This window comes from Pelodiscus sinensis, chromosome 18 (assembly GCF_049634645.1).
Source record: "Pelodiscus sinensis isolate JC-2024 chromosome 18, ASM4963464v1, whole genome shotgun sequence".
Classification (NCBI taxonomy): Eukaryota; Metazoa; Chordata; order Testudines; family Trionychidae; genus Pelodiscus; species Pelodiscus sinensis.
Genome location: NC_134728.1, coordinates 21,908,751 through 21,931,150, shown reverse-complemented (window position 1 = coordinate 21,931,150; position 22,400 = coordinate 21,908,751). Strand labels below are relative to the sequence as shown.

Below are 22,400 nucleotides of genomic sequence, written 5' to 3'. Positions count from 1 at the left end.
TTACCTTTTTACGTATCATGTTAGCAACTAATTACATGAAACTCCTGGCCACACTGGGGCTATGTCTAGACTGCAGGCTTCTTTCGAAAGAGGCTCTTTCGAAAGCATCTTTCGAAAGAGCCTCTTTCGAAAGATCGCGTCTAGACTGCAGGCAGATCTTTCGAAAGAGCAATCCGCTTTTTCGAAAGAGAGCACCCAGCGAGTCTAGATGCTCTCTTTCGAGGAAGCCCTATTTACATTGAAGAACGCCTTCTTTCGAAAGAGGAACTTTCGAAAGAAAGTGTTCTTCCTCGTGAAACGAGGTTTACCGCCATCGAAAGAAAAGCCGCGTTCTTTCGAAATTATTTCGAAAGAACGCGGCTTGAGTCTGGACGCAGGGGAAGTTTTTTTGGGAAAAGGCTACTTTTCCCGAAAAAACCCCTGAGTCTGGACACAGCCTGGCTGAACTGAGTAATAACACAGTTCTACCAGCCAGGTTGGGTGGTGCGAATTTGTGTTAAACTCAGGTTATGCTTTAAAATAAATTCTACCCTGGGTCTTAAAATAAGATAATGTCTGATTGTTAAACACTGTTGTGAACCCTTTACAGACAGATCCTTCAATTTGATGGAGACAAAAATTCACTACTTGTAAATGCTTACTGTACTGTACAGCTAATGGCTTACTACATTACTTGTTTTTCACTTTACAGTCTGTTCTTGAAGGTCTATCTAAAAGAGCATTGCTAACTTCAGAATGTATTTTAGCATATATTTAAAATAGCCTATTAATTCAATGGGAAGTTTCCATAATTGTGCTGGCACAGAACTTACTCATGTAAAGGATACAAAAAATAAAAGCAAAAGAAGGAGCCTCTTAAAGTAAGCTAACTCCGGTGTTATTACTCAATTTATTTGATGGAAGAGTGATTGGGGGCATATTTTTGTGAGACGAAACTCAGTTTTTTGGGGTGTATGTGTCTGTTTGAGACTATATCACAGGGAGTAATTGCAGTTATGTGTGGTTTAAAAAAGGAGAGGAAAAACAAATTTGTAAATAAATCTTGCATATCACATGTGTCAATTATATGCTGTTAATAAAGATGAAAATAATATTTTTATAAAAGTTGTCTTTTCTGGATGCTTCACTAATTTATTTTTAATCTAAGTGAAATTTACAGTTCAAGCGTGTAGTGAATCACGAATGCAGGAGAGTTCTCTAGCAACAGGAGTTAAATTAAAGCTCTTAGAATTGCACTTTCTTCCCCTATGTTGTTAGCCCTGACACATCTACTAATGCCATCAAGTGCCAGCAACCCCCCTCTGCCATGTAAATTGATCAAACCAGACAGTCTCTTTGCCAAAGGGTAAATGGATACAAATCAGACATCAGGAACGATAACACACATTATCCTGTAGGGAAGAGATGGGCAATAATTTTTGCCCAGGGGCCACTTAAAAAATTTTTTAGGTAGCCATGGGCCACCCCGGAAGGGGTGAGGCCTAAATAGGAAGGGTCTGGGGGTGGGAGAGCCCCTTTGCTCGCCCTTCCCACTAGGCACCCATGCCCTGAAAGAGGTTTGGCATGCTTCTCCACCCCCAGGCCAATCAGGGAAGCCTCCTCCTGCCCTGCAAGGAGCACATGGCACTTTGAAGTGCCGCAGGCTCCTCGCAGGGCCAGGGCAGGGTGAAGGAAGCTTAACACAGCTCTCCCGTCCCCAGGCCCTGATTGGTCTGGGGGTGAGGGAGCCCGCAAAACCTCCTCCCCTGTCCCTCTCTGTGAGTAGCATGTGGTGCTTCAAAGCGAGCAGCGCGCAGGCAAAGTGGAAAAGGCTTCAGGCGCTGCCCCACCCCAGGCCATAATTGGCTTGGGGGTGGGGGAGCAGCAGGGCCTCCACAGGCAGGATCTGCTCCATTGAAGCCCTTCTACCCACCCCTGCTGTAGGGGAACATTTTAACCTCCCTGGACATTCAATAATGGATTTAAAAGTAGCCATTCTTCTATAAAATAATTTTATCACCAGATTACAGAGGGAGACATCTGAACTGGAGTTCATTTACAAGTTCAACATTATTGACTTAAGGTTGAATACAAATCTTAACTGATTAACGCACAACAAAGGCAACTGCTCTGCCTTTGATATGCACATTTCCAAATCACATGAGACTCATCTAGTCTGACATACTTAGCTTTATTAATACTAATCTTACAATTGACAAGTAACTTCTTCTGCCATTATATATATCCTGGATGCTTTAATTTCCACTCCAATCTTCTGATACAGGGGCAGCAAGAGGGGCGGGATACATGTAGTCGACAGGATTAACTGATAAACCCAGGCGTTGACATCCCTAGTATAAACACCAAGTGAGTTGTCTCCCAACTTGCAAAAATCATGTCCTTAAATTAGCATTTCTCAGTATTGCTAATTTCCACACTCCCACCCACTTTGGGATCCATTTTTGTCCATGCCTCTAGCAATATTCACTGAGCCCATAGGAGAAGGGAAGTGATCACCAAACATTTATACCTATAGGTCAAAGGTTAACTTCCATATCCTTTAGTAGTGTGCTCTGAGCTCAGTGCAGAAGCAACATGCTCCATGTTCTATAAAAGTGGGTGGGGAGGAAAACAGTACTTGGAACTGTAATACTCATCTCCTTGTCCACTGTATTTCACATCTGACATAAACTATCTCAGAACTCAACCCTAATCTTCTTTCTATTGCAAAATATTATCAGTGCAGGAGTAACAGATTTTCACTTATTCTAGTCCTTAAATCTAAGAAGATATCTCTTATTCTAGAGGAGTATTGCAACCATTATACATAGCAATAGTGAAAAAAGCCAAGGTCCTGCAGTACAGTAAGTCCTCATTTAATACTTTAGATGCATTTCTGAAAATGTTTGTGCTAAGTGAAAACATGCTATGCAGGGTCAATTTTCCCATTAAAAATAATGAAAAAGGTGAGGGTTGCATTTCAGGTGGTGGTGACAAAGTCAATTTTTTGTTGGTGCTGGGTCATCTATGTCAACATTAGATATCTAGCAACACAAAATAACTAGCAACACAAGTCACCGCGGTTTGTTAAAACACAAAGATAAACACATGAGTGAGCAGAGGAGCACTGTGATCACATGTATTCATCCACTCATGCATATTACCACTGTTTTCACCAACTTATACCACTGCAAGAAGTAATCTGCCACTTGATTATTTTTGTGTTATTTCGGGGATGGTTGTGTTATTCGAAAAATGTTCCCTAAAAAAATCATGCTATTGCAAAAACGTGTTAAGCAGGCATGTGTTAAACAAGTAATTATTGTATCTCATTAATTATTATTTGAAAACCAATTATATTATATTAAAATGTAACATTACTTACTTTCTGATAAAGTATTTGATGCTGAATAGGTCTGTTCCAGATGTTTGGATGCTAATTGTTGTTTTCTGAAATAAAAACAACCAGTAAATAATCCTGAACTGTAAGAGAAGGGTGAACAAAATTTCTTAGCATTGCTAGTTTCTTTCTTATGTGAAACAATATTTGTGTATTTAATATACCAGTTTCTCAATTTGATCCATGAAAATTGGATTTGTCTAAGGGAAGCAAATAATCCAAAGACTAGGAACAACTCTAGGGTTTCACATTCAGGTTACTGGTTCAAATGCAGACCAGGATTTTAACTGCTAAAAATGTTGTTTCTGTTTTTACCTCCATTACATGAATTTGTAGTCACAATCTCTTTTTAGTGGTTAAGTTTCTGCATCAAAAATCAGCATTATAATTAGCCCTTTTGGTATCAGTTTCAACATAGACGTCTAAGACTCAATTGGTACTGCATGTTACAACTAAGTCATATTATGGATAGGATAGATACCTTGCACTACAACTAATCCACTTGTAACTTCTGTAAGCACATATGGGATTGTTCTTTTTCTATATAAATTCCATTTTAGGCCTCTACTGAAATTACCAACAGGGGGATCGCTTGACTGGCTGGGTTAGGAAATGGGGATTGCACTGGAAGCTGTCATGATTCTAAATATTAATTTTATATCTCTCTGTCCCCTCTGTAAAATTTTTTACACTAGCTCAGGCAAGTGAATCAATGTGACTGAACATTTGTCCAAGTCCTCTTAGGACTTGATTGTAGGATTGAGGCTATGCCATTAAAATCTTGCTCCACATATAAATTAACTTTAAAAACACTCTCCCTTTTTTTCAAGTGACCATATATGTAGCTTAAATAGTATGATTGTTTGAAAACGTTACCTCAGAAATGTTAAATAATATCGTTATTCTCTTGCAGCAGGAGCACCATTTCATATTTTGGTGGGGTGGGAGGCGACCTATGCATGCCGTGATGGGGGCGGGAGAGAGAGTGAAAGCATGGGGGATGCGGACTGAGGACAGAGGCTTCAGCAGTGTTATTGAGCATGCTCAGTACAAGCCAAGCACCAAATGGGGAAGGGGAAACCATTCCCCATCTACTCTCCCCGCCCCTACACATTATCTCTATCCAGGTACTGGAAAACTCCACTTTTTTTGGCAGACTACTTAGCAGTTAGCTGGCAGGAGGCACTATATTTAATTCATATATAAAAGAAAGAAAATTGAATAAATATTAGACCCAAACAACTCTAACACTAACATATTTTGACATCTTGTGGCAAGTCACTTAAGGGACACTGGTTAGCCTTAGAATTTTAATGTATATTCTTACTTTGTTACTAAGTCTGTGGAGAGAGAGAGATACCCCCGTCAGGACTCCAAAGCTTTGTCTCAGCTCTGGAAGGGGAGCAGGATTTAGAGGGTTACAGCAAGGAGGCAGATACATTTCAGCTCTGCATAAGAACATCAGAATAGCCATACAGGGTCAGACCAAAGGTCCTTCTAGCCCAGTATCCTGTCATCCAAAAGTGGCCAATGTCAGGTGCTTCAGAGGGAATAAACAGAAGAGTCAGTCATCATGATTCATCCCCTACCACCCATTCCCAGCTTCCGGCAAACAGAAGCCAGGGACACCATCCCTGCCCATTCTGGCTTAGTAGCCATTGCTGGACCTCTCCCCCTTGAACTTATTTTGTTCTTATTAGAACCCTGTTATAGTTTGGGCTTTTCCATCATCTCCTGGGTAAGAGTTTCACAAGTTGATTGTGAAAAAATAATTGATTTTGTTTGTTTTAAATCTGCTTCTTTTACATTTAATTGGGTCAGCTTCTTGTATTAGGTTAGTGAAGGAATAAATAACATTTCCTTATTCTATTTTACCACACTGTTCATTAATTTCTAGACATCTAACATAACTCCCTAACCTTTAGTCATTGCTTTTCCAAGCTGAAAAGTCCCAGTCTTGTTAATCTCTCCTCATATGGAAGCTGTTCCTTACCCCCCCTCAGGGGCGGCCCTAGACTAGCTGCCAGCAACTGGTGCCCTAGGCGAACCATGCAATCGGCGCCCCCACCTGCAAACCCCTCAATGATATTGCGCCACCATTTGGTGCCCCATTTAACCTAGCGCCCTAGGCGACCGCCTAGTTCGCCTATATGGACTGGCCGGCCCTGCCCCCCCTAATAATTTCTGTTGCCCTTTCTTTACCTTTTCCAAACACAGTATATCTTTTTATATGGATTGACCAGATCTGCATACAGTATTCTTTGCCCATGAAAGCATATGCTCCAATAAATCAGTTAGTCTATAAGGGTATGTCTACACTTGCACCCTAGTAAACAGAAAATAGTAAATGAAGCTGGGATTTAAATATCCCACGCTTCATTAGCATAATCTCGACTGCACGCTGTTTCGAAAGTGAAAACGTGCTCTGGGCCGCGTTAGTTCGAACCAAATCCCTTGGTTCGAACTAACATTACTCCTCAAAAAATGAGGAGTAACATTAGTTCGAACCAAGGGGTTTGATTCGAACTAACGCGGCCCAGAGTACACTTTCACTTTCGAAACAGCTGGGTTCCGAAACAGCGTGCGGCCGAGATTATGCTAATGAAGCACGGGATATTTATATTCTGGCTTCACTTACTATTTTGAATGCCTAAATTTGCATCCCTAGTTCGAACTAGGGTGCAAGTGTAGACATACCCTAAGGTGCCACAGGACTTTTCGTAGCTTTTGCAGTATTCAAGATGTATACTTTACAATGACTTTATATAGAGGTAATATGGTATTTTGTCTTATTTATTCCTTTCCTAATGATTCCCAATATTCTGTTAGCTTTTCAGTTTCTAGAGTGCCGCTGTACATTGAACAAATGTTTTCAGGGAACTATCCCCAATGATTCCAAAATCTCTTTCTTGAATGGTAACAACTATTTTAGACCCCATCATTTTTGTATGTATAGTTAGGATTATATTTTTCCATGTTTATTACTTTGCACTTATCAACACTGAATTCCATCTGCCCTTGTGTTGCCCAATCACCCAGTTTTATAAGATCCCTTTGTAACTCTTTGCAGTCAACTTTGGATCAGTCACTGTTTACTATTTTTTCTTGAACATTTATGAAAAGTTGAATAGCAGTGGTCCAAATGCAGATCTCTGAAGCACAACACTCATTCCTTCTCTTTCCCTCTGCCCCATCTTTTAAGTGTACTACCCAGCAATGTTTTCATGATCTAAGGATCCTTCAATTACCTGAATAACCAGCCTTTTGTTATTCTTCATCACTCTGCCTCCCTCTTTTTCTAACAAACTCCCTGACCCAAAGGCAAGCAGCTCAAATTCTGTTGCATTTAAGACCTGCTTCTGGAGTCAAGACATGGGCTGTGTCTACACTGGGCCACTTATTCCGGAAAATCAGCCGCTTTTCCGTAATAAGCTGTGAGCTGTCTACACTGGCCCTTGAATTTCTGGAAAAGCAACGACGCTGTACTGTACAAAATCAGCCGCTATTCCAGAAAAACTATTCTGCTCCCGCTCGGGCATAAGTCCTTATTCTGGAACACTGTTCCGGAAAAGGGCCAGTGTAGACAGCCCAGTAGTCTTTTCCGGAAAAAAGCCCCAATCGCGAAAATGACAATCGGGTCTCTTTTCCGAAAAAGCGTGTCTACATTGGCCACAGATGCTTTTCCGGAAAAAGGGCTTTTCTGGAAAAGCAGCCTGCCAGTGTAGACGCTCCTTTTCCAGAAAAACTGAAAACGGAATTGTGACGGCGCGTTGGGGGTCCCCCGTCTCCTGCACCCCGAAATGGCACAAACAGACTCCACCAGCCAGTGGAATTGAGGGTGGTTTATTGCTCCTCCAGGATACAGCATAGCACAGATGTAATCTGGTTACAGGAACTGGGGCTAAGAGGCCTCATTGCTCCCCTTGAGATAGGGGAGTCCCAGCCCCCCTCCCCAGCTCCTTCTCCCCTGCTTTCCAGACAGGAACTAACTCTACCTCTCCCAGCCCTGCCCCCAGCCAGGGCAGCATTCCACCTCCCTTTGTTTCTCCCCATGGGGGGGTAGGCTGGTTCAACTGGTATGGTACCTTTGCATAATAAGGTTTTCCCTGATGGGTCTTGCTCCACACAGCAGAGGTCACCACAGCCCAGCAAGTACCCCCACTACGTCACAGGAATAGTATTCCGTTTTAAGCAGTTCCGGAAATTCATGCCAGTGTAGACACAGCCATGGGTTTTAAGCAGACCTCAAGTATAAAATCTAGGGGTTCAAACTCGAGAGGGGGGCTACTGCAACCCTAGCTCCACATAATGGTGCCCTTGTCTTATATCACGGAAAAGAGCAAAGAATTAACATTCTTTATCAGTATTTATAAATTATTAGGAAGAAAAATCTAGAGTCCCATTCTGCAAATGCTTGTGAACATGTGTAACAATTTCCACATAAATACTACAGTAGAGCTCAGTAACATTGCTCCTGTGAAAGGTTACATATGTGCTTAAGTGTTTGCTGGTTTTGAGGTTACACTTCTTCTCATTCACCAGTATGAGGAAACTAGATAGGTGAAAGATATTGATGAAATGAAAAATATCAGTTTAATATAGCTTTCTTATAACATCTGATTGCATAATATCTATGAATGATAAAAGATAACTGTGTAATTACAAAACTGTTTAGGATAGTCAAGACAGAAGCAGACTGTGAGGGACTCCAAGAAGATTTCACCAAACTGAGTGATTGGGCAACAAAATGGCAAATGAAGTTTAATGTGGATAAGTGTAAAGTAATCGGGAAAAATAACCCCAACTATACGTACAATATGATGGGGGCTAATTTGGCTACGACAAATCAGGAAAGAGAGCTTGGGGTTATCATGGACAGTTCTCTGAAAACTTCCACGCAGTGTGCAGCGGCGGTCAAAAAGGCAAATAGGATGCTAGGAATTATTAGGAAAGGGATAGAAAATAAGACCCAGAATATCTTACTGCCCCTATATAAAACTATGGTACGCCCACATCTTGAATACTGTGTACAGATGTGGTCTCCTCACCTCAAAAAAGATATTTTGGTCTTGGAAAGGGTTCAGAAAAGGGCAACTAAAATGATTAGGGGTTTGGAACGGGTCCCTTATGAGGAGAGGTTAAAGCGACTGGGACTTTTCAGTTTAGAAAAGAGGAGACTGAGGGGGGATATGATAGAGGTATATAAAATCATGAGTGGTGTGGAGAGGGCCGATAAAGAAAAGTTATTTATTAGTTCCCTAAATAGAAGAACTAGAGGACACCAAATGAAATTAATGGGTAGCAGGTTTAAAACTAATAAAAGAAAGTTCTTCTTCACACAGCGTGTAGTCAGCCTGTGGAACTCCTTGCCAGAGGAGGATGTGAAGGCTAGGACTATAACAGATTTTAAAGAGAAGCTAGATAAATTCCATGGAGGTTGGGTCCATAAAAGGCTATTAGCCAGGGGATAAAATGGTGTCCTTGGCCTCTGTTTGTCAGAGGCTGGAGAGAGATGGCAGGAGACAAATCGCTTGATCATTGTCTTCGGTCCACCCTCTCTGGGGCACCTGGTGCTGGCCAGTGTCAGCAGACAGGGCTAGAAGGACCTTTGGTCTGACCCAGTACGGCCGTTCTTATGTTCTTATGTACATATTGTTTGTGAAATAACACTGCAGTTTTACATGACTTAAATAAATACAAGACTATTCAAATCTGGAAATGGTCAGAAGAGGTAGGCATCAATAATGGAAAAATTCTGCCAGTATAGACCCATGAGGAGCTGGCAGATGACCCAGTGAAATCAGTTCATCTTCCCATTTTACAGATTGTCCCCACAGTATGTTGAAGCACCTGGGGATATATTTGTAAAAAAAAGTCTCTTCCTTAATCATCTGATTCCGTTGTCTGTCAAATATCAGCATATGAATTAAGGAAAAATACAGGTTTCATTTCCTTTTTTTTAGACCCAATACAGCTAACAAAGAACAATATATATTATATTCTGTCTCTAGCATCATCTAGCAAATTGTCGGTTAAATTCAGCTAATGCATTCTTTACTGTATGTGATAATGCCAGAGGCAGCCAGTAAATCTTACATTAACTTTACAAATAAAAATGCCAAGTACTGAAAAGTATATCCGATGCCTGAAAAAGCATACAGAATCCCATCCCATAATTTACCCTGGGAAAATGTCACTGACTTTTTTTTACTAGGTCAGAACAATTTCATTATTAATCCTTTCTACTTACTCATGCATAGCAGAATATGACCAATTGCTATTGTATCATGTTAAAGTTTCACAGAAAGACACTGTTCATTCTGCATACCAAGACAATATTAGCAACCTCATCCTGGCTCAAACCCAGAAACAACTTTATTTTGAAGCTCACTTACTAGTTGCTTTGATGCTAAAAATTAATTACGTCACAAAACTACATTTAAAATAGTTACAGTACTGTCTTCAGTACAGCTGAATAAATAATAAAATATTTATTATTTTGTAATAAATAATTTATTGCATAAGTTCAGGCTTGTCTTCCATTAGCAGAAACGCAGTGAGTGGTTTTCCTCAGATATATTTAGTACACCCACTCTAAATGCTCAAATGTCATACATTAGGCCCCCCACAAATTTAACTAAAATAATTTTTAAAATAATATTAGGCCTTTTTATTAGCTTCGAGTCATTGGGGTTCACCTTTCACAGCTTTTTGTTCAATCATAGAAGTTTAAAAAAAAACCTTCAGAAAACCTGAGATTCTTAAATGTAAAGGAGCTGGATCTTAAAGAAAAACACTAAATATCACCAGACTTGTGATTAAATTGCAAGAATTGGTATCAGAACAAAAGGTTCCAAATATTTTTCACTGTAAATTGATCATGATTTATAAAAAGTTCACTGAGAGTACTTGACAATGAGTCAAGTAACACATGCTGTTTCTGATTCCCAAACAAATGATACAAATACTTTTGAAGTGAATATAAACATGAAATTCAGTTTCCTGCACTACATATGCCTGAAACTTTGACAGAGAGCAAAAATGGGGCCTGAACTAGGTTAAGTGGTAGTGTCAATATGTCAGTTAACCGATGAGCATGGGCTCATCAGGTAACCTCAACGGTTACACAGAGCCCCCACCCTGCTGCCTCCCCTCCCCCCTTTAGATGTGTAACCATTGAAAATGTCAGTGGTTACACATTTAGCTGAATACACTCATTTTAACATTCTCAGCTTGAACGTGTCCAAACTGGATTTATTTAAAAATGTAGTAATTGAATATTCCTAGGAATATCACTGAGATCAAGTAAAAAGTAATTTTAGGGAGTTATTTTATAAGTTATTTTATATTAATTGGAATTTATGCAACATTTGCTAAGTAATAAATGATGTGAAAAGTGATACTAACTTTAGGACTGCTTTTTCCTGTCACAAATACTAAGTTTTCACTCCCCACTTAAATTCCTTTCTGCAATTTGATCCATGCAGGTGGAGCTTGCCACATCTGAAGAAGTGGGTTGTGCCCACAAAAGCTCATGATACCAGCTACATTTTTTGTTAGACTCTAATGTACTGCAGGACTAGTCACAGTTTACTGTAGTCAATTCCAGTTCAGCGTGGATTCAAAGTTTCCAGCTACACGCATTGGATTAGAGGATGAGGCCAAACACCTTTTATTTTTCTGTCACCTGAATTCTTTCAAGATTCTGATGAAGAACCCATCATTTCAGGCCATTCTCTAGGACGCCCTTTCAAAATTCCATTGTTTGTTTCCTCAGGCCATTAACAATGATTTCCCTTATTTCAGCATAGGAAATTCCAGAAAGTTCCCTCTACCTTACTGACCAACAGTACTGCCCATGGAAACTCCTGAAAGTTTCAATGAATTTTTGAGTAGATGAGGGAATAAAGACCCCTGGCATCTTAATGAAAGTTCCTCCCTCCATGTGAGAAAATTAGTCTCCATTCAGACTCCCCGCACCCTCCATTTTTCAGCCAGGTCTGAGGGGCAGCACCGCAGCCACTACAAAGATACAAGAGCTTTCCACCCCAGCCTGCAACTCTTTGTTTCTGGGCTACGCGGTTGGCCTTCCGTCCTGGATGCTGCGACTGACACGCTACGACAAAGCACCACTTCCAGGGACCTGAGCGAAGCCACTCAGTTCACACGACTGACAGCCAGCCGGCCGCGACGACGACAATGCGGTGCCTATTGAAACCTGCCTTCTCCATAGAGCCGCCTCCCACTCGTATGGGTCTGTCAGCTCCAGAAGAGGCACCCCAGCATCGGAACCAGGACGGAGCGGGACCTACTAGGACCTGTCATCTCCATTAGAGCCACTGGCTGGTAGGACTGAAGCACGGCGCGCAGAGGCCTACCGCCGCCACGCCAATAGCAGCAGCACCTCAAGCAGCGCGCGCTACCGCTCCGAGCTCCACCCACAAAACGGAGTGGAAACCTTAGCAACCGCGACAACCCCGCTTCCGCCCTCCCCTCCAAAGGGTTGCATTAGTTGTCTTCTGTAAAGCCCACCCACCGCAGGCGGAGTCACATGCCCCACCCTCTGGCTCATCTCATTAGCTGGAGTCGGTGTCACTCCTGGGGACCGCGAGAGCTATTCCGAGAATCAAACGGCGACTTTTGCCCCGCCCCTCTCTGAAAGCCACACCTCCCAGTGGCACGGCGATTAACCAGGACAACTGTCAATCATTGTGCTCCTGGATTGAGACTGGCTGATGCTGAGCTGTGGGCGGGCGGCGAAAAGCCGGGGTGTTTACTGTGCGTGAGGTGAGGGGGCTGTTGAGGAAGAATCACCACCTCTTTCCTGGACCCGGCCGGCTGCTAGGCCCTCGGGGGTTACCATGGGACTCCGAAGGAAGAACAAGAGCCCAGCTGTGCTGAGCCATGAATTCGTGATCCAGAACCATGCGGACGCCGTGTCCTGCCTGGCTATGGGCTTCCTGCTGGGGCTTATGTTCGAGGTACGGGGGCTGGGGGCTCTACCTGCGGCCGCCGAGCGGGGAGCACCCGTCCCAAGCGAGCCATACCGTTATTTCCGACCTGCGCCACCGCTGCTGGTCTGCGGGCAGCGGCCGAGCCTCGTCTCACACCCATCTCACTACTGGTCGCGATCCTCTTCTGCGCGCTCCGTTCTCCCCAGACCTGTCCTTGCTTGGGCCCCGTTTCTCCTGCCTCCCCAGCGCCTCACTCCGAGGGTTGGCCTTGTGACACACCCTCGCTCTCATCTCCCCCGTGCGCTGGTCCCCATGCTATTTATCCGGGCCCTCTTGTCATTGCTGTCTATCCCCGGACCCTTCATGCTCGTTCGTTCCTTTCCGCTGTATCCGACGCCCCTAGCTCACGACCTGCCCTCCTGAATCCCTATTGCCACACAGCTTCCCTTGTCGGCCCCTTCACATTAGTTGTAGCCCGTATTCCTTCCCAGCAAGCCCCTCATTCCCATCCATGCTCTTGGAGCCCAACCTGCCTTTTCTCTCGGGCGTGGTTTGAACTTTTTCGTGGAAACTTTGCAGTGGTGGAAACGTGGGTTATTGGAAATAGAGCTCCAGGTGGCCACTGGTGTTTTAACCACCAGATTGGCTTGACCTGTTATGAGCAGGGTCGGATGACATGGCAGTTGAAATGGTACCAGCAGTCCACCTCTGTTATTGATGATTCTTGCTCTCACTGACTCAGGTCAGTCAGTGATGGAGATCTAAAGAAAAATGCTAGTATTGACACAATCTTAGACTTGTCTCCCAATCCCTCTTCTCTTATGTATTTTAAAGTTAACTTTTTCTAATTAAATGAAGATGACACCTTTGATTTGGCTGAATTTTTTAGGTTTTGTTCTCTGGAATAAAATTGTTGTGTCATGATGCTGTATGAGTTCATTGTGTTAGTCTGTAAGTTGTTTAGTTTGATTTTTACTGCTGCTCTCAAGAATGGGGCAACCTAATGAAACAGGTAAGGCAGGTTGTTTGCCTTTTGTTTGGGGTTTTGTGGAGGTAGATGGGAAGGGGAGATGTCAGGACTGTCTGGAAACATGGTTTTCCAAGCTGAGACAATTTATGTCTGGGAAAGTTGTTACTGAAACAATCCAAACATCACTCATCACCTTGAGCTAGATTTAAAATAAGAATACTTAAAAATGAGAAAATACTTTGAAATACTGGGTTGAAAGATATTACGCAGTGTGAAGTATTATCTTTAAGGGTTTGTTCTTTACTGCTATGCTAGTCCTTTAGAATTCAGTGAATTATGCTGGAAAAGGGTGGATAATGGAGTCACGATAATCAAATAATGTCCCTCCAAACAAATGACAGATGCTAAGTTGGGTGATGCTGTAGTGTGCTGCATTAGAAGTGGTACAAACTAAAGCGGCTATATGACGCAGATAGAATGCTGGGATAGAAAGTGAAGTTGTGGAGAATCATTAGTTACAAGAGGAGGCTGAAGGTGGAAAAACTTTGATCCTCCTATGCGGACTAATAGGATATTTTGTCATGTGAATCCCTGGAATATGAGTTAAAGTGGATGAATTGGTCAAAAGTTAGAATGCTAAAAACAAACAGTTTGCGAAATTGTTTGTAAATCCTTGCTTGTCCAAAGTCAGTACGATCCTGTGTGTAAACAAACATTTACAGCCCCTCTAGCACTCAGTGTGATATTAATATAGTTTATTCCTGTACAACATGGGTGACCAGCCCATTCTGGGCAAAGAGCCAAGATAGCAGTGGATCCAGCACAAAGAGTTGAAAGGGGCAAAGTTGTAGAGGAGGGGGGAAAAAAAAAAAGATTGCCCCTTTAAAACGAGCCCCTGGTCATGTTTGGTCAAGCAAAAAAAAAAAAAAAACACCTCTTTAAAAAAAGGCTCTGCCCCTTTAAGAAACCGCATTGAAACGCGTTTTGAAGCTTTTGGGCCACAGCAGGCTCCCGCCACCTGCCGCCATCTTTATTTCTGTTGCTTTCATGGCTGCACCAGACAGCTCCCCTGCCCAGGTCAGCACAGGAAGCTGGGAGGAGAGGCCTTTTTTTAGGGGCGTGGGGGAGGCTTTCGAGCCATGGGGGCAGGGGGAGGCTTCATGAGCTGCACCCGGGGTTGGGGGGGGGGAAGAAGAGCCATATGTGGCTCGCAAGCCTTGGGTTGGCCACCCTTGCTGTACAGGAAGGAGAATAAGCAGTGTTTATGTCAGGCAGTATAATTTCATAAATAGTGAGGTTAAACCCATTTAACTATAGCTATAAAATATTACACCCATAACTGACCTAGCCATACAAGTACAGTTCTAAATGTAGTTTGTGCTGGGAATATTCAGCTGCATTCAAAGAACAATATTTTGTGTTGCGTTCTTCTGTCTGATGCAAAATGCATATACACAGTGCTATTGCAATCAATTCAAATTATGCAAAATAGGCAAAGGTGAGCTTGTGTAGCAAGTTAACTTTTAAGACTGTAATGCAATTTTTGGAAAAGTTGATTAAGAAACCTTTAAAGTTCCTGATGATCATGGACAGCCATTTGTAGAGGGCTGTGCTTGTCAATGTAATGAAAGTTCAGAAGAGTTCAGATCAGGGTCACTTGGTTGTTTTGATGGTGCTAGATCTCAACAGTTGTTGATGACATTGTGGTTTGAAAAATTCATTCATCCTGAAAAGTGAGAACTTTGTCCAGATAAGTAAGAAAATATATGCTATCAACTTCTTAAAAAAAAAAAAAAAAAGCTTTTATTATAAATTAAATTAAAACATTGAAGTGCTGGTCATTCTTTGAAGGGTCTACATACTCCTCTCTATTTCCATTCTTCTTTCAGGGCACTGCAAAGATTTCCTCTTCTGCATCTTGAAGTGTTTTGACTATCATTTTTGGGGTGGGGGTGGTGTCCTTGCCACGTGTGGAATGCAGCCTCATGTAGAACTGGCAGATTTGTAAAGGGGTCTAGGCCACGTATAAAATGGAACTTATTTTATAAGTGACAGATCTATGGGTAGACCCAATTTTTTGTTCTCCTCCCTTTCCTTCTGGTACAATGTGTGAAAGAACTTTGCCCAGCATTGCTTTTCTTTTTGTTGTAGCACAGGGTAAGGATGTTAAGAAGCGGGTAATTGACTAATTGTGTAGTCAGTACAGTTTGTATCGATTACACAATTAGTCGATAAGGTGAGGTGGGGTCCAAGAACGATGCCTGCTGCAGCTCTGCCTTTTAAATGTAGCAAGAGCCACCAGGCTCTTACTACTACATTTAAAAGATGGACATGCAGCAGTCCAGGACCTGGTGTGAGCCCCCCACCTCTGCACCATGTAGACAAGTCCTAGGAAAAACACCCTTCGCGGGTCAGATCTGGCCTGCCACGCCACTGGATCCAGCCCATGGATGCAGCGGGAAGTCTCAGGGTCGCCTGCTTGCCTCATCCCCGCACACCACTCAGAAAAGCAGCTGCAGGGCCATTTGTGTTCCACAAACTGAGTCTGGAAAGGAGGGGGCAGTGGTGCTTCATGGCTGCTTCTGCCCTCAGTACAATCCCATTGGCTGGTTTCTGGCAAATGGAAGTTGGCTGTTTGAAAAATAGGCAGCAAGCAAACCACTAATCCCCCCTCCACTCAGGCTCTTATTCACAGAGCACATGGCCTTGCAGTCTATGCAGGGGCAGGGCAGACTCATGCCTGAGAAACAAGCTGGGCTGTTGGCCAGGAGTCTCACTGGTAAGTCCCCAGGTCTTCCCTCCTCCCGAGCCCTATTTCCCTCCCCTCCACTCCTACCACCCCGTACTCCACATAGGCCAAATCCTCTGCCACCCTTCTGAGCCCATACCACTTCCCAAACCAAGCACCCCAATCCCCTGCCCCAGATCACAATTCCCTCCTGCCCTAGGTCACAGCCCAAACCCCTGTACCTCCTCTTGCATTCCAGTCCCCTGCCCTAGCTCACAACCCAGACCCCTGCATTCCAATCCCATGCCGCAGGTCACAACTGCCTCATTCAAACTCCCCCTCAGATCTCACAGGCCCTCCAAATCTGGCCCACCAAGCTGGCTGATCCGGCCTGCAGCCACCCTGCCGCTCCCCAGGCCAGTTGAGACCTGGGGATGGGGGAGCTGGCAGTTTTCTCTGGGTGGTGGCGGGGGAGGAGGGATGGGGCAGACTTCATGTGCTCCCTCTGCCCCCAGGCCAATCAGGGTTTTGAGTGGGAGGAGCACAGGAAGCTTCCTGGCCATGCCTCTTCTGCCCAAGTCCCAACCTTTTCCAGGGTGGCCTGCGACCACTTCAGAAATGTGTGACATGGCCAGCCCCCTTCAAAAAGTATTGCCCGTGCCTGGCATACACGGTGCTAGGGGGAATCTGCTTTTAAGACGGCTCCCCCCAACAACAATTCCTGCTTTCCTCCCCTTGCTGCCTCTGATACAGAGACAGAAAGGGGAAAGAAATGAGTAGTTGTGTTTGGCAAATGTGCCAAATGTTTTGTTAACCCCATCAAAATCTACCCAAATTTGGTCAAATTAAGCCTCAGAAAAATCAGTTTTTGTACATTATCAGAAGAGTCTTCTAAGTTCGATGGATAAAGTCTCTAGAGATTCTGACTGGGCATGCTCCAGTACAAGACTGCAAAGGTTAAACAGGACTTAACTTTGCAATTCTTCTGATTACCATGGACTGCTGACAGAGGCATAATCAAGCTTCAGGGGTGTGTGCTGGTGCAGAGGCAGAAGGGGTACATAGGATGGAGAGGAAAATAAGGGTCCATAGCCACTAGAAAACACTGCTTTTCGAGCCTGGAATACACCCAGGATTCTTGAGTCTCAACATTATTTTGTTATCTGTCAGAGTTGTGCAATTCAAGAAGATATTTCATTCCCCTCTACTAGCTGGTTCACAGAGGATAAATAGCCTGTTAGTGCTTTATGCCATTAGCTCAAGTGACAGATGTGTGCGGTAGTTCTGAAGCTTCTCATCTTACTAATGACTTGTGGGATGGGGGAAAGAAATCCATATGATGTATTATATGAAAAGTTTTTATTTTAAAAGATTCGAACCTTTGTATTAAAAGAAAAAATAAGGTTGAAAAATCAAGCACTCAGAATCAAGGGATGCTAAAATGTGTGTAAGGAACCTGTAATCGTTGAAAATTTCAGTGGTTATATGGTTACACGCGAGGCGGCACTTGGCTCCCTGGGAGCCTGTGCGTATGGGGACCCTGCTTTTAAGTGTCAGCAGGGCAGCAGTGCAAGAGCCAATGCGTGCCGGGAGACTGCATGTAACTGAACATTAACCGATGAGCCTAGGCTCATGGATTAGCCATGTGCACAGTTACTTTCATGTCACTTTTTGCAACCCCCCCCCCTTTTTTTTTTACATCATCCAAGTTCTACTACAACTATAGTTTTAATACCTCAGCTTTGACAGACCAAGCAGATGACCATATTTTTCTTTGCAGCATTAATATAATAAGAACTCTACTGAAGAAATGGAGGATCATTTTGAAGGCAGGAAAATAGGGATGTGTAAAAGATTTTTAAAAAGTCACCATGTAACCACTAAAAATCCTAGCAGTTACAGTTAACTGTTTTTGACCAAGTGTGACTAGAGAGAAAAGGATCGTGGAGATGTGCCCCCAGCAGGCTCTGCTGTAGAAGTACAGTAAACTTCCGATAATACAGCACCTTTAGGACCCAGGGGGTGCCGAACTATCAGAAGGGGGGGGCTATGAAGGGTCTGGGGTGGGGTAGGGTGGGGTGGATGGGGGGGCAGCACTGCGGGACCAACCCGGCAGCACCCCACTTGCTCTGCCCCAGACTTCCCCAAGTCAGCCGCTGCTGAAACTGATCAGCGGCTGACTCGGGGAAGCCTGAGGCAGAACAGCTCCAATTGTCTGGCTGCCTGGAGCTCTTCTGGGTTCCAGGTGGTGCCGGACTAGCAGGAATGCCGGACCATTGGATGCCAGACAACTGGAGTTTTACTGTATACTGCAGAGCTTGCAGTGCAGCCAGCTTCCTGGGAGCGGGGCCAGCAGCTGAAGCCTCTGTACTCTGGGAACCGACTTCTACTATAAGCTGACTCCTGGCATGCACCAGCTCCACGCTCAGGGAGCCGGCTACCGCCCCACACTAAGGGCTCTTCATCCCGTTCCCTGAAATTGGGGCTGGCAGCTGAAGCATGCTTGCAAAGCAGAAGACTTCAACCTCAACAGAAACCAATAAGCATCAGCTTATCGCTTAACCAATAAAACTCTTATATCCCTACAGGAAAGTGGTAGCAAAGCTATCTAAAAACTGAGTTACTGTAAATAGCAGTATGGACCGTGCCAATACATTCTAAAGCAGATCAAAACTCAGAATTCCATCTAATTAGGACGTGGGTGGGCAAATTCCAGCCCACAGGATTAATCCCTGGCAGACCCCCACTGCCATGTTTACCTGTACCTCCGCAGATATTGGAGGATCGCAACTCTCAGCTGCAAATTGCCATTCACGGCCAATGCGAGTGACGGCGTCCTCGTCCGCAACACTTCCTGTCGCTTGCATTGGCGGCTAACGGCAGTTCACGGCCAACCAGGGCTGTGATTCGCCGATACCTGCAGAGGCACAGGTAAACCTAGTGGCTGCGCTGACTAACCCTTTGGGCTGCTGTGGAGATGTGTTTTGGGTTTTTTAAATTATTTTTTGTTTATTGCCCACCCCAGCATTAGAAGAATGGATTTCACATCAGCAGTTATTTAAATCAATTAAAAGTAAATATAAAATGTATTGAGTCAAGAAACAAATGGGCCTTTCACAATTATCCTGCATTAAACACTTAAGCAGACTAATCTAACACTACTTTAGGACAGTGATCATGAAATAATAGAGTTCATGATCTTAAGGAAAGGTAGAAGGGAGACCAGCACAATTGAGGTAATGGATTTCAGGAAGGCAGATTTTGATAAGCTCAGAGAACTTGTAGGTAAGGTCCCATGGGAAGCAAGACTGAAGGGAAAAACAACTGAGGAGAGTTGGAAGTATTTCAAAGGGATGTTGTTAAGGGCCCAAAAGCAAACAATTCTGCTGTGTAGGAAAGATAGAAAATACGGCAAAAGACCAGCTTGGCTTAACAAGGAGATCTTGCATGATCTCAAAATAAAGAAGGAGTCATATAAAAAATGGAAACTAGGACAAATAACAAAGGATGAATATAGCCAAGCAACACGGGAATGCAGGGGCAAGATTAGAAAGGCAAAGGCACAAAATAAGATCAAACTAGCTACAGGCATAAAGGGAAAACAAGAAGACCTTTTATAAATACATTAGAAGCAAGAGGAAGACCAAGGACAGGGTAGGCCCACTGCTCAGTGAGGAGGGAGAAGCAGTAACAGGAAACTTGGAAATGGCAGAGATGCTCAATGACTACTTTGTTTCGGTCTTCACTGAGAAGTCTGGAGGTGTGCCTAACGTAGTGAATACAAGCAGAGAGAGGGTAAGTTCAGAAGATAGGATACACAAAGAACAAGTTAAAAATCACTTAGGAAAGTTAGATGTCAGCAAGTCACCAGGTCCTGATGAAATGCATCCCAGGATACTCAAGGAGCTGATAGAGGAGGTATCTGAGCCTTTAGCTATGATCTTTGAAAAATCATGGCAGACAGGGGAGATTCCAGAAGACTGGAAAAGGGCAAATATTGTGCCCATCTATAAAAAGGGGAATAAGAACAACCCAGGAAACTACAGACCGGTCAGTTTAACGTCTGTCCCAGGGAAGATAATGGAGCAGGTAATTAAGGAAATCATATGCAAACACTTGGAAGGTAATAAAGTGATAGGGAATAGCCAGCATGGGTTTGTGAAGAACAAGTCATGCCAAACTAATCTGATATCTTTCTTTGATAGGATAACGAGCCTTGTGGATAAGGGAGAAGCGGTGGATGTCATATACCTAGACTTTAGTGAGGCATTTGATATGGTCTCGCATGATATTCTTATTGATAAACTAGGCAAATATAACTTAGATAGGGCCACGATAAGGTGGGTGCATAATTGGCTGGATAACCGTAGTCAGAGAGTTGTTGTTAACGGTGCTAAATCCTGCTGGAAAGGGACAACAAGTGGAGTCTGTTTTGGGACCCGTACAGTTCAATATCTTCATCAATGATGTAGATATTGGGTTAGAGAGTACGCTTATTAAGTTTGCAGATGATACCAAACTGGGTGGGGTTGCAACTTCTTTGGAGGATAGGGACATAATTCAAAATGACCTTAGCAAGTTAGAGAAATGGTCAGAGGTAAACAGGTTGAAGTTTAATAAAGAGAAATGCAAAGTGCTCCACTTAGGAAGGAACAATCCGTTCCATACATACAAGATGGGAAGCGACTGTCTAGGAAGGAGCATGGCGGAAAGGGATCTAGGGGTCATAGTGGACCACAAGTTGAATATGAGTCAACAGTGTGATGCTGTTGCAAAAAAAGCAAATATGATTCTAGGTTGTATCAACAGGTGTGTTGTAAGCAAAACTCGTGAAGTCATTCTGCCGCTCTACTCTGCACTAGTTAGGCCTCAGCTGGAGTACTGTGTCCAGTTCTGGGCGCCACATTTCAAGAAAGATGTGGAGAAATTGGAAAGGGTACAGAGAAGAGCGACAAGAATGATTAAAGGTCTAGAGAACATGACCTATGAAGCCAGGCTTCATGAACTGGGCTTGTTTAGTTTGGAAAAAAGAAGATTAAGGGGGGACATGATAGCGGTTTTCAAATATCTAAAAGGGTGTCACAAGGAGGAAGGAGAAAATTTGTTCCTCTTGGTTTCTGAGGACAGGACAAGGAGTAATGGGCTTAAAGTGCAGCAAAGGAGATTTAGGTTGGACATTAGGAAAAAATTCCTAACTGTCAGGGTGGTCAAATATTGGAATAAATTGCCAAGGGAGGTGGTGGAATCTCCCTCTCTGGAGATATTTAAGAACAGGTTAGATAGACATCTGTCAGGGATGGTGTAGACAGAGCTTGGTCCTGCCTTGAGGGCGGGGGGCTGGACTTGATGACCTCTTGAGGTCCCTTCCAGTCCTATGATTCTATACCCCCACAGAACTCCATGCAATTGTAAAAACTGCTGATGTTTTCAGTGTTCCCTGTGGCTCTGAAGGACCTGCCTCGTGGTGTTGGTGAGAGTGAAGAGGAGGTACCACTCTCTAGGAATTACAGTGCTCTGTGGGGTGATCTGAAACAGATGGTGTTTTGGTTATTGCCAAAATGTGATTCACTAAGCGGCATGGAATGGCTCTGTTATCCCCCTCCCCCCCCATTTTCTTTGCTATAGTTGGAACTTCCATGGCAAAATACTCTTCTTGTCTTCTGGGAGCAGACACTTAGGCTACAGCTACACTGTAGCCTTCTTCCAGAAAAGCTTATGCAAATGAAGTGCAGTGTGGAATATCACTGTGCTTCATTTGCATAATTAATTAGCAGCTGCTTTTGTGCAAAAGGCTTTTGTGTAAAAAAGAGCTGTGTGTAGACGGCTCTTTTTTTGTGCAAAAACCCCCACTTGCGCAAAAGCCATTCTTTCTCATTTTTTCAGGAAGAAAATTAGCGGCTGCTAATTATGCAAATGAAGTGCAGCGATATTCCACCCACACTTCATTTGCTTAAGCTTTTCCGGAAGAAGGCTACAGTGTAGTCGTAGCCTTAGTGATGTTCCCACAATAGGAAGACAAGTCGAGCTGCCATTTCACAAGTGAAAAAGACAGAATTCCTTTTTTTCCCATTGAGAAATTTGTTCCTTAATATTACTATCGGGCTGTGTCCCCTGCTCCCTACACTCGCCAATCCCTTCTGTCTGCCGCAGCTGGATCATGGTCACTCCTCCTACCCATGCCGCACCAGGCGAGGAGGACTGGCACCAGCCTTTTCTGCAGCCAGATGGGGGTGGACTATGGGGCCTGCCCCAGGATCAGCGCTGGGGACAGGATGCTGGGGACAGATGGGGGCTAGGCCCCAATTGGGGCCTTACTGGCCAGGCTTCATTTCAAATAAAGCAAAATGTTATGTCCAACACACAAAGATT

General features: G+C 43.7%; 2 protein-coding genes across 4 annotated transcripts in view; one reads left to right on the top strand and one right to left on the bottom strand.

Moving 5' to 3' along the window:
* The window catches only part of ZMYND8 (zinc finger MYND-type containing 8), a 164,633-nt gene extending 152,667 nt beyond the window's left edge, over window positions 1-11,966 (bottom strand). The window contains exons 1-2 of one of the 3 annotated variants that reach the window (XM_025189255.2): window positions 11,916-11,966; window positions 3,365-3,429 (exon numbers count right to left, since the gene is read on the bottom strand). In XM_025189255.2, the coding sequence (XP_025045040.1) occupies window positions 3,365-3,429; window positions 11,916-11,951 (101 nt within the window). In that variant the 5' untranslated portion in view covers window positions 11,952-11,966. Of the gene's footprint in view, window positions 1-3,364; window positions 3,430-11,601; window positions 11,808-11,915 lie in introns of those variants that run through there. The other 2 variants (XM_075901562.1, XM_075901561.1) reach the window with 2 other exon arrangements.
* A 162-nt stretch (window positions 11,967-12,128) lies between these two features.
* Window positions 12,129-22,400, top strand: part of LOC102462943 (translocating chain-associated membrane protein 1-like 1) — a 52,336-nt gene continuing 42,064 nt past the window's right edge. The window contains exon 1 of the mRNA XM_006132197.3: window positions 12,129-12,360. Coding sequence (XP_006132259.1) covers window positions 12,241-12,360 — 120 coding nt within the window. The 5' untranslated portion in view covers window positions 12,129-12,240. The remainder of the gene's footprint in view (window positions 12,361-22,400) is intronic.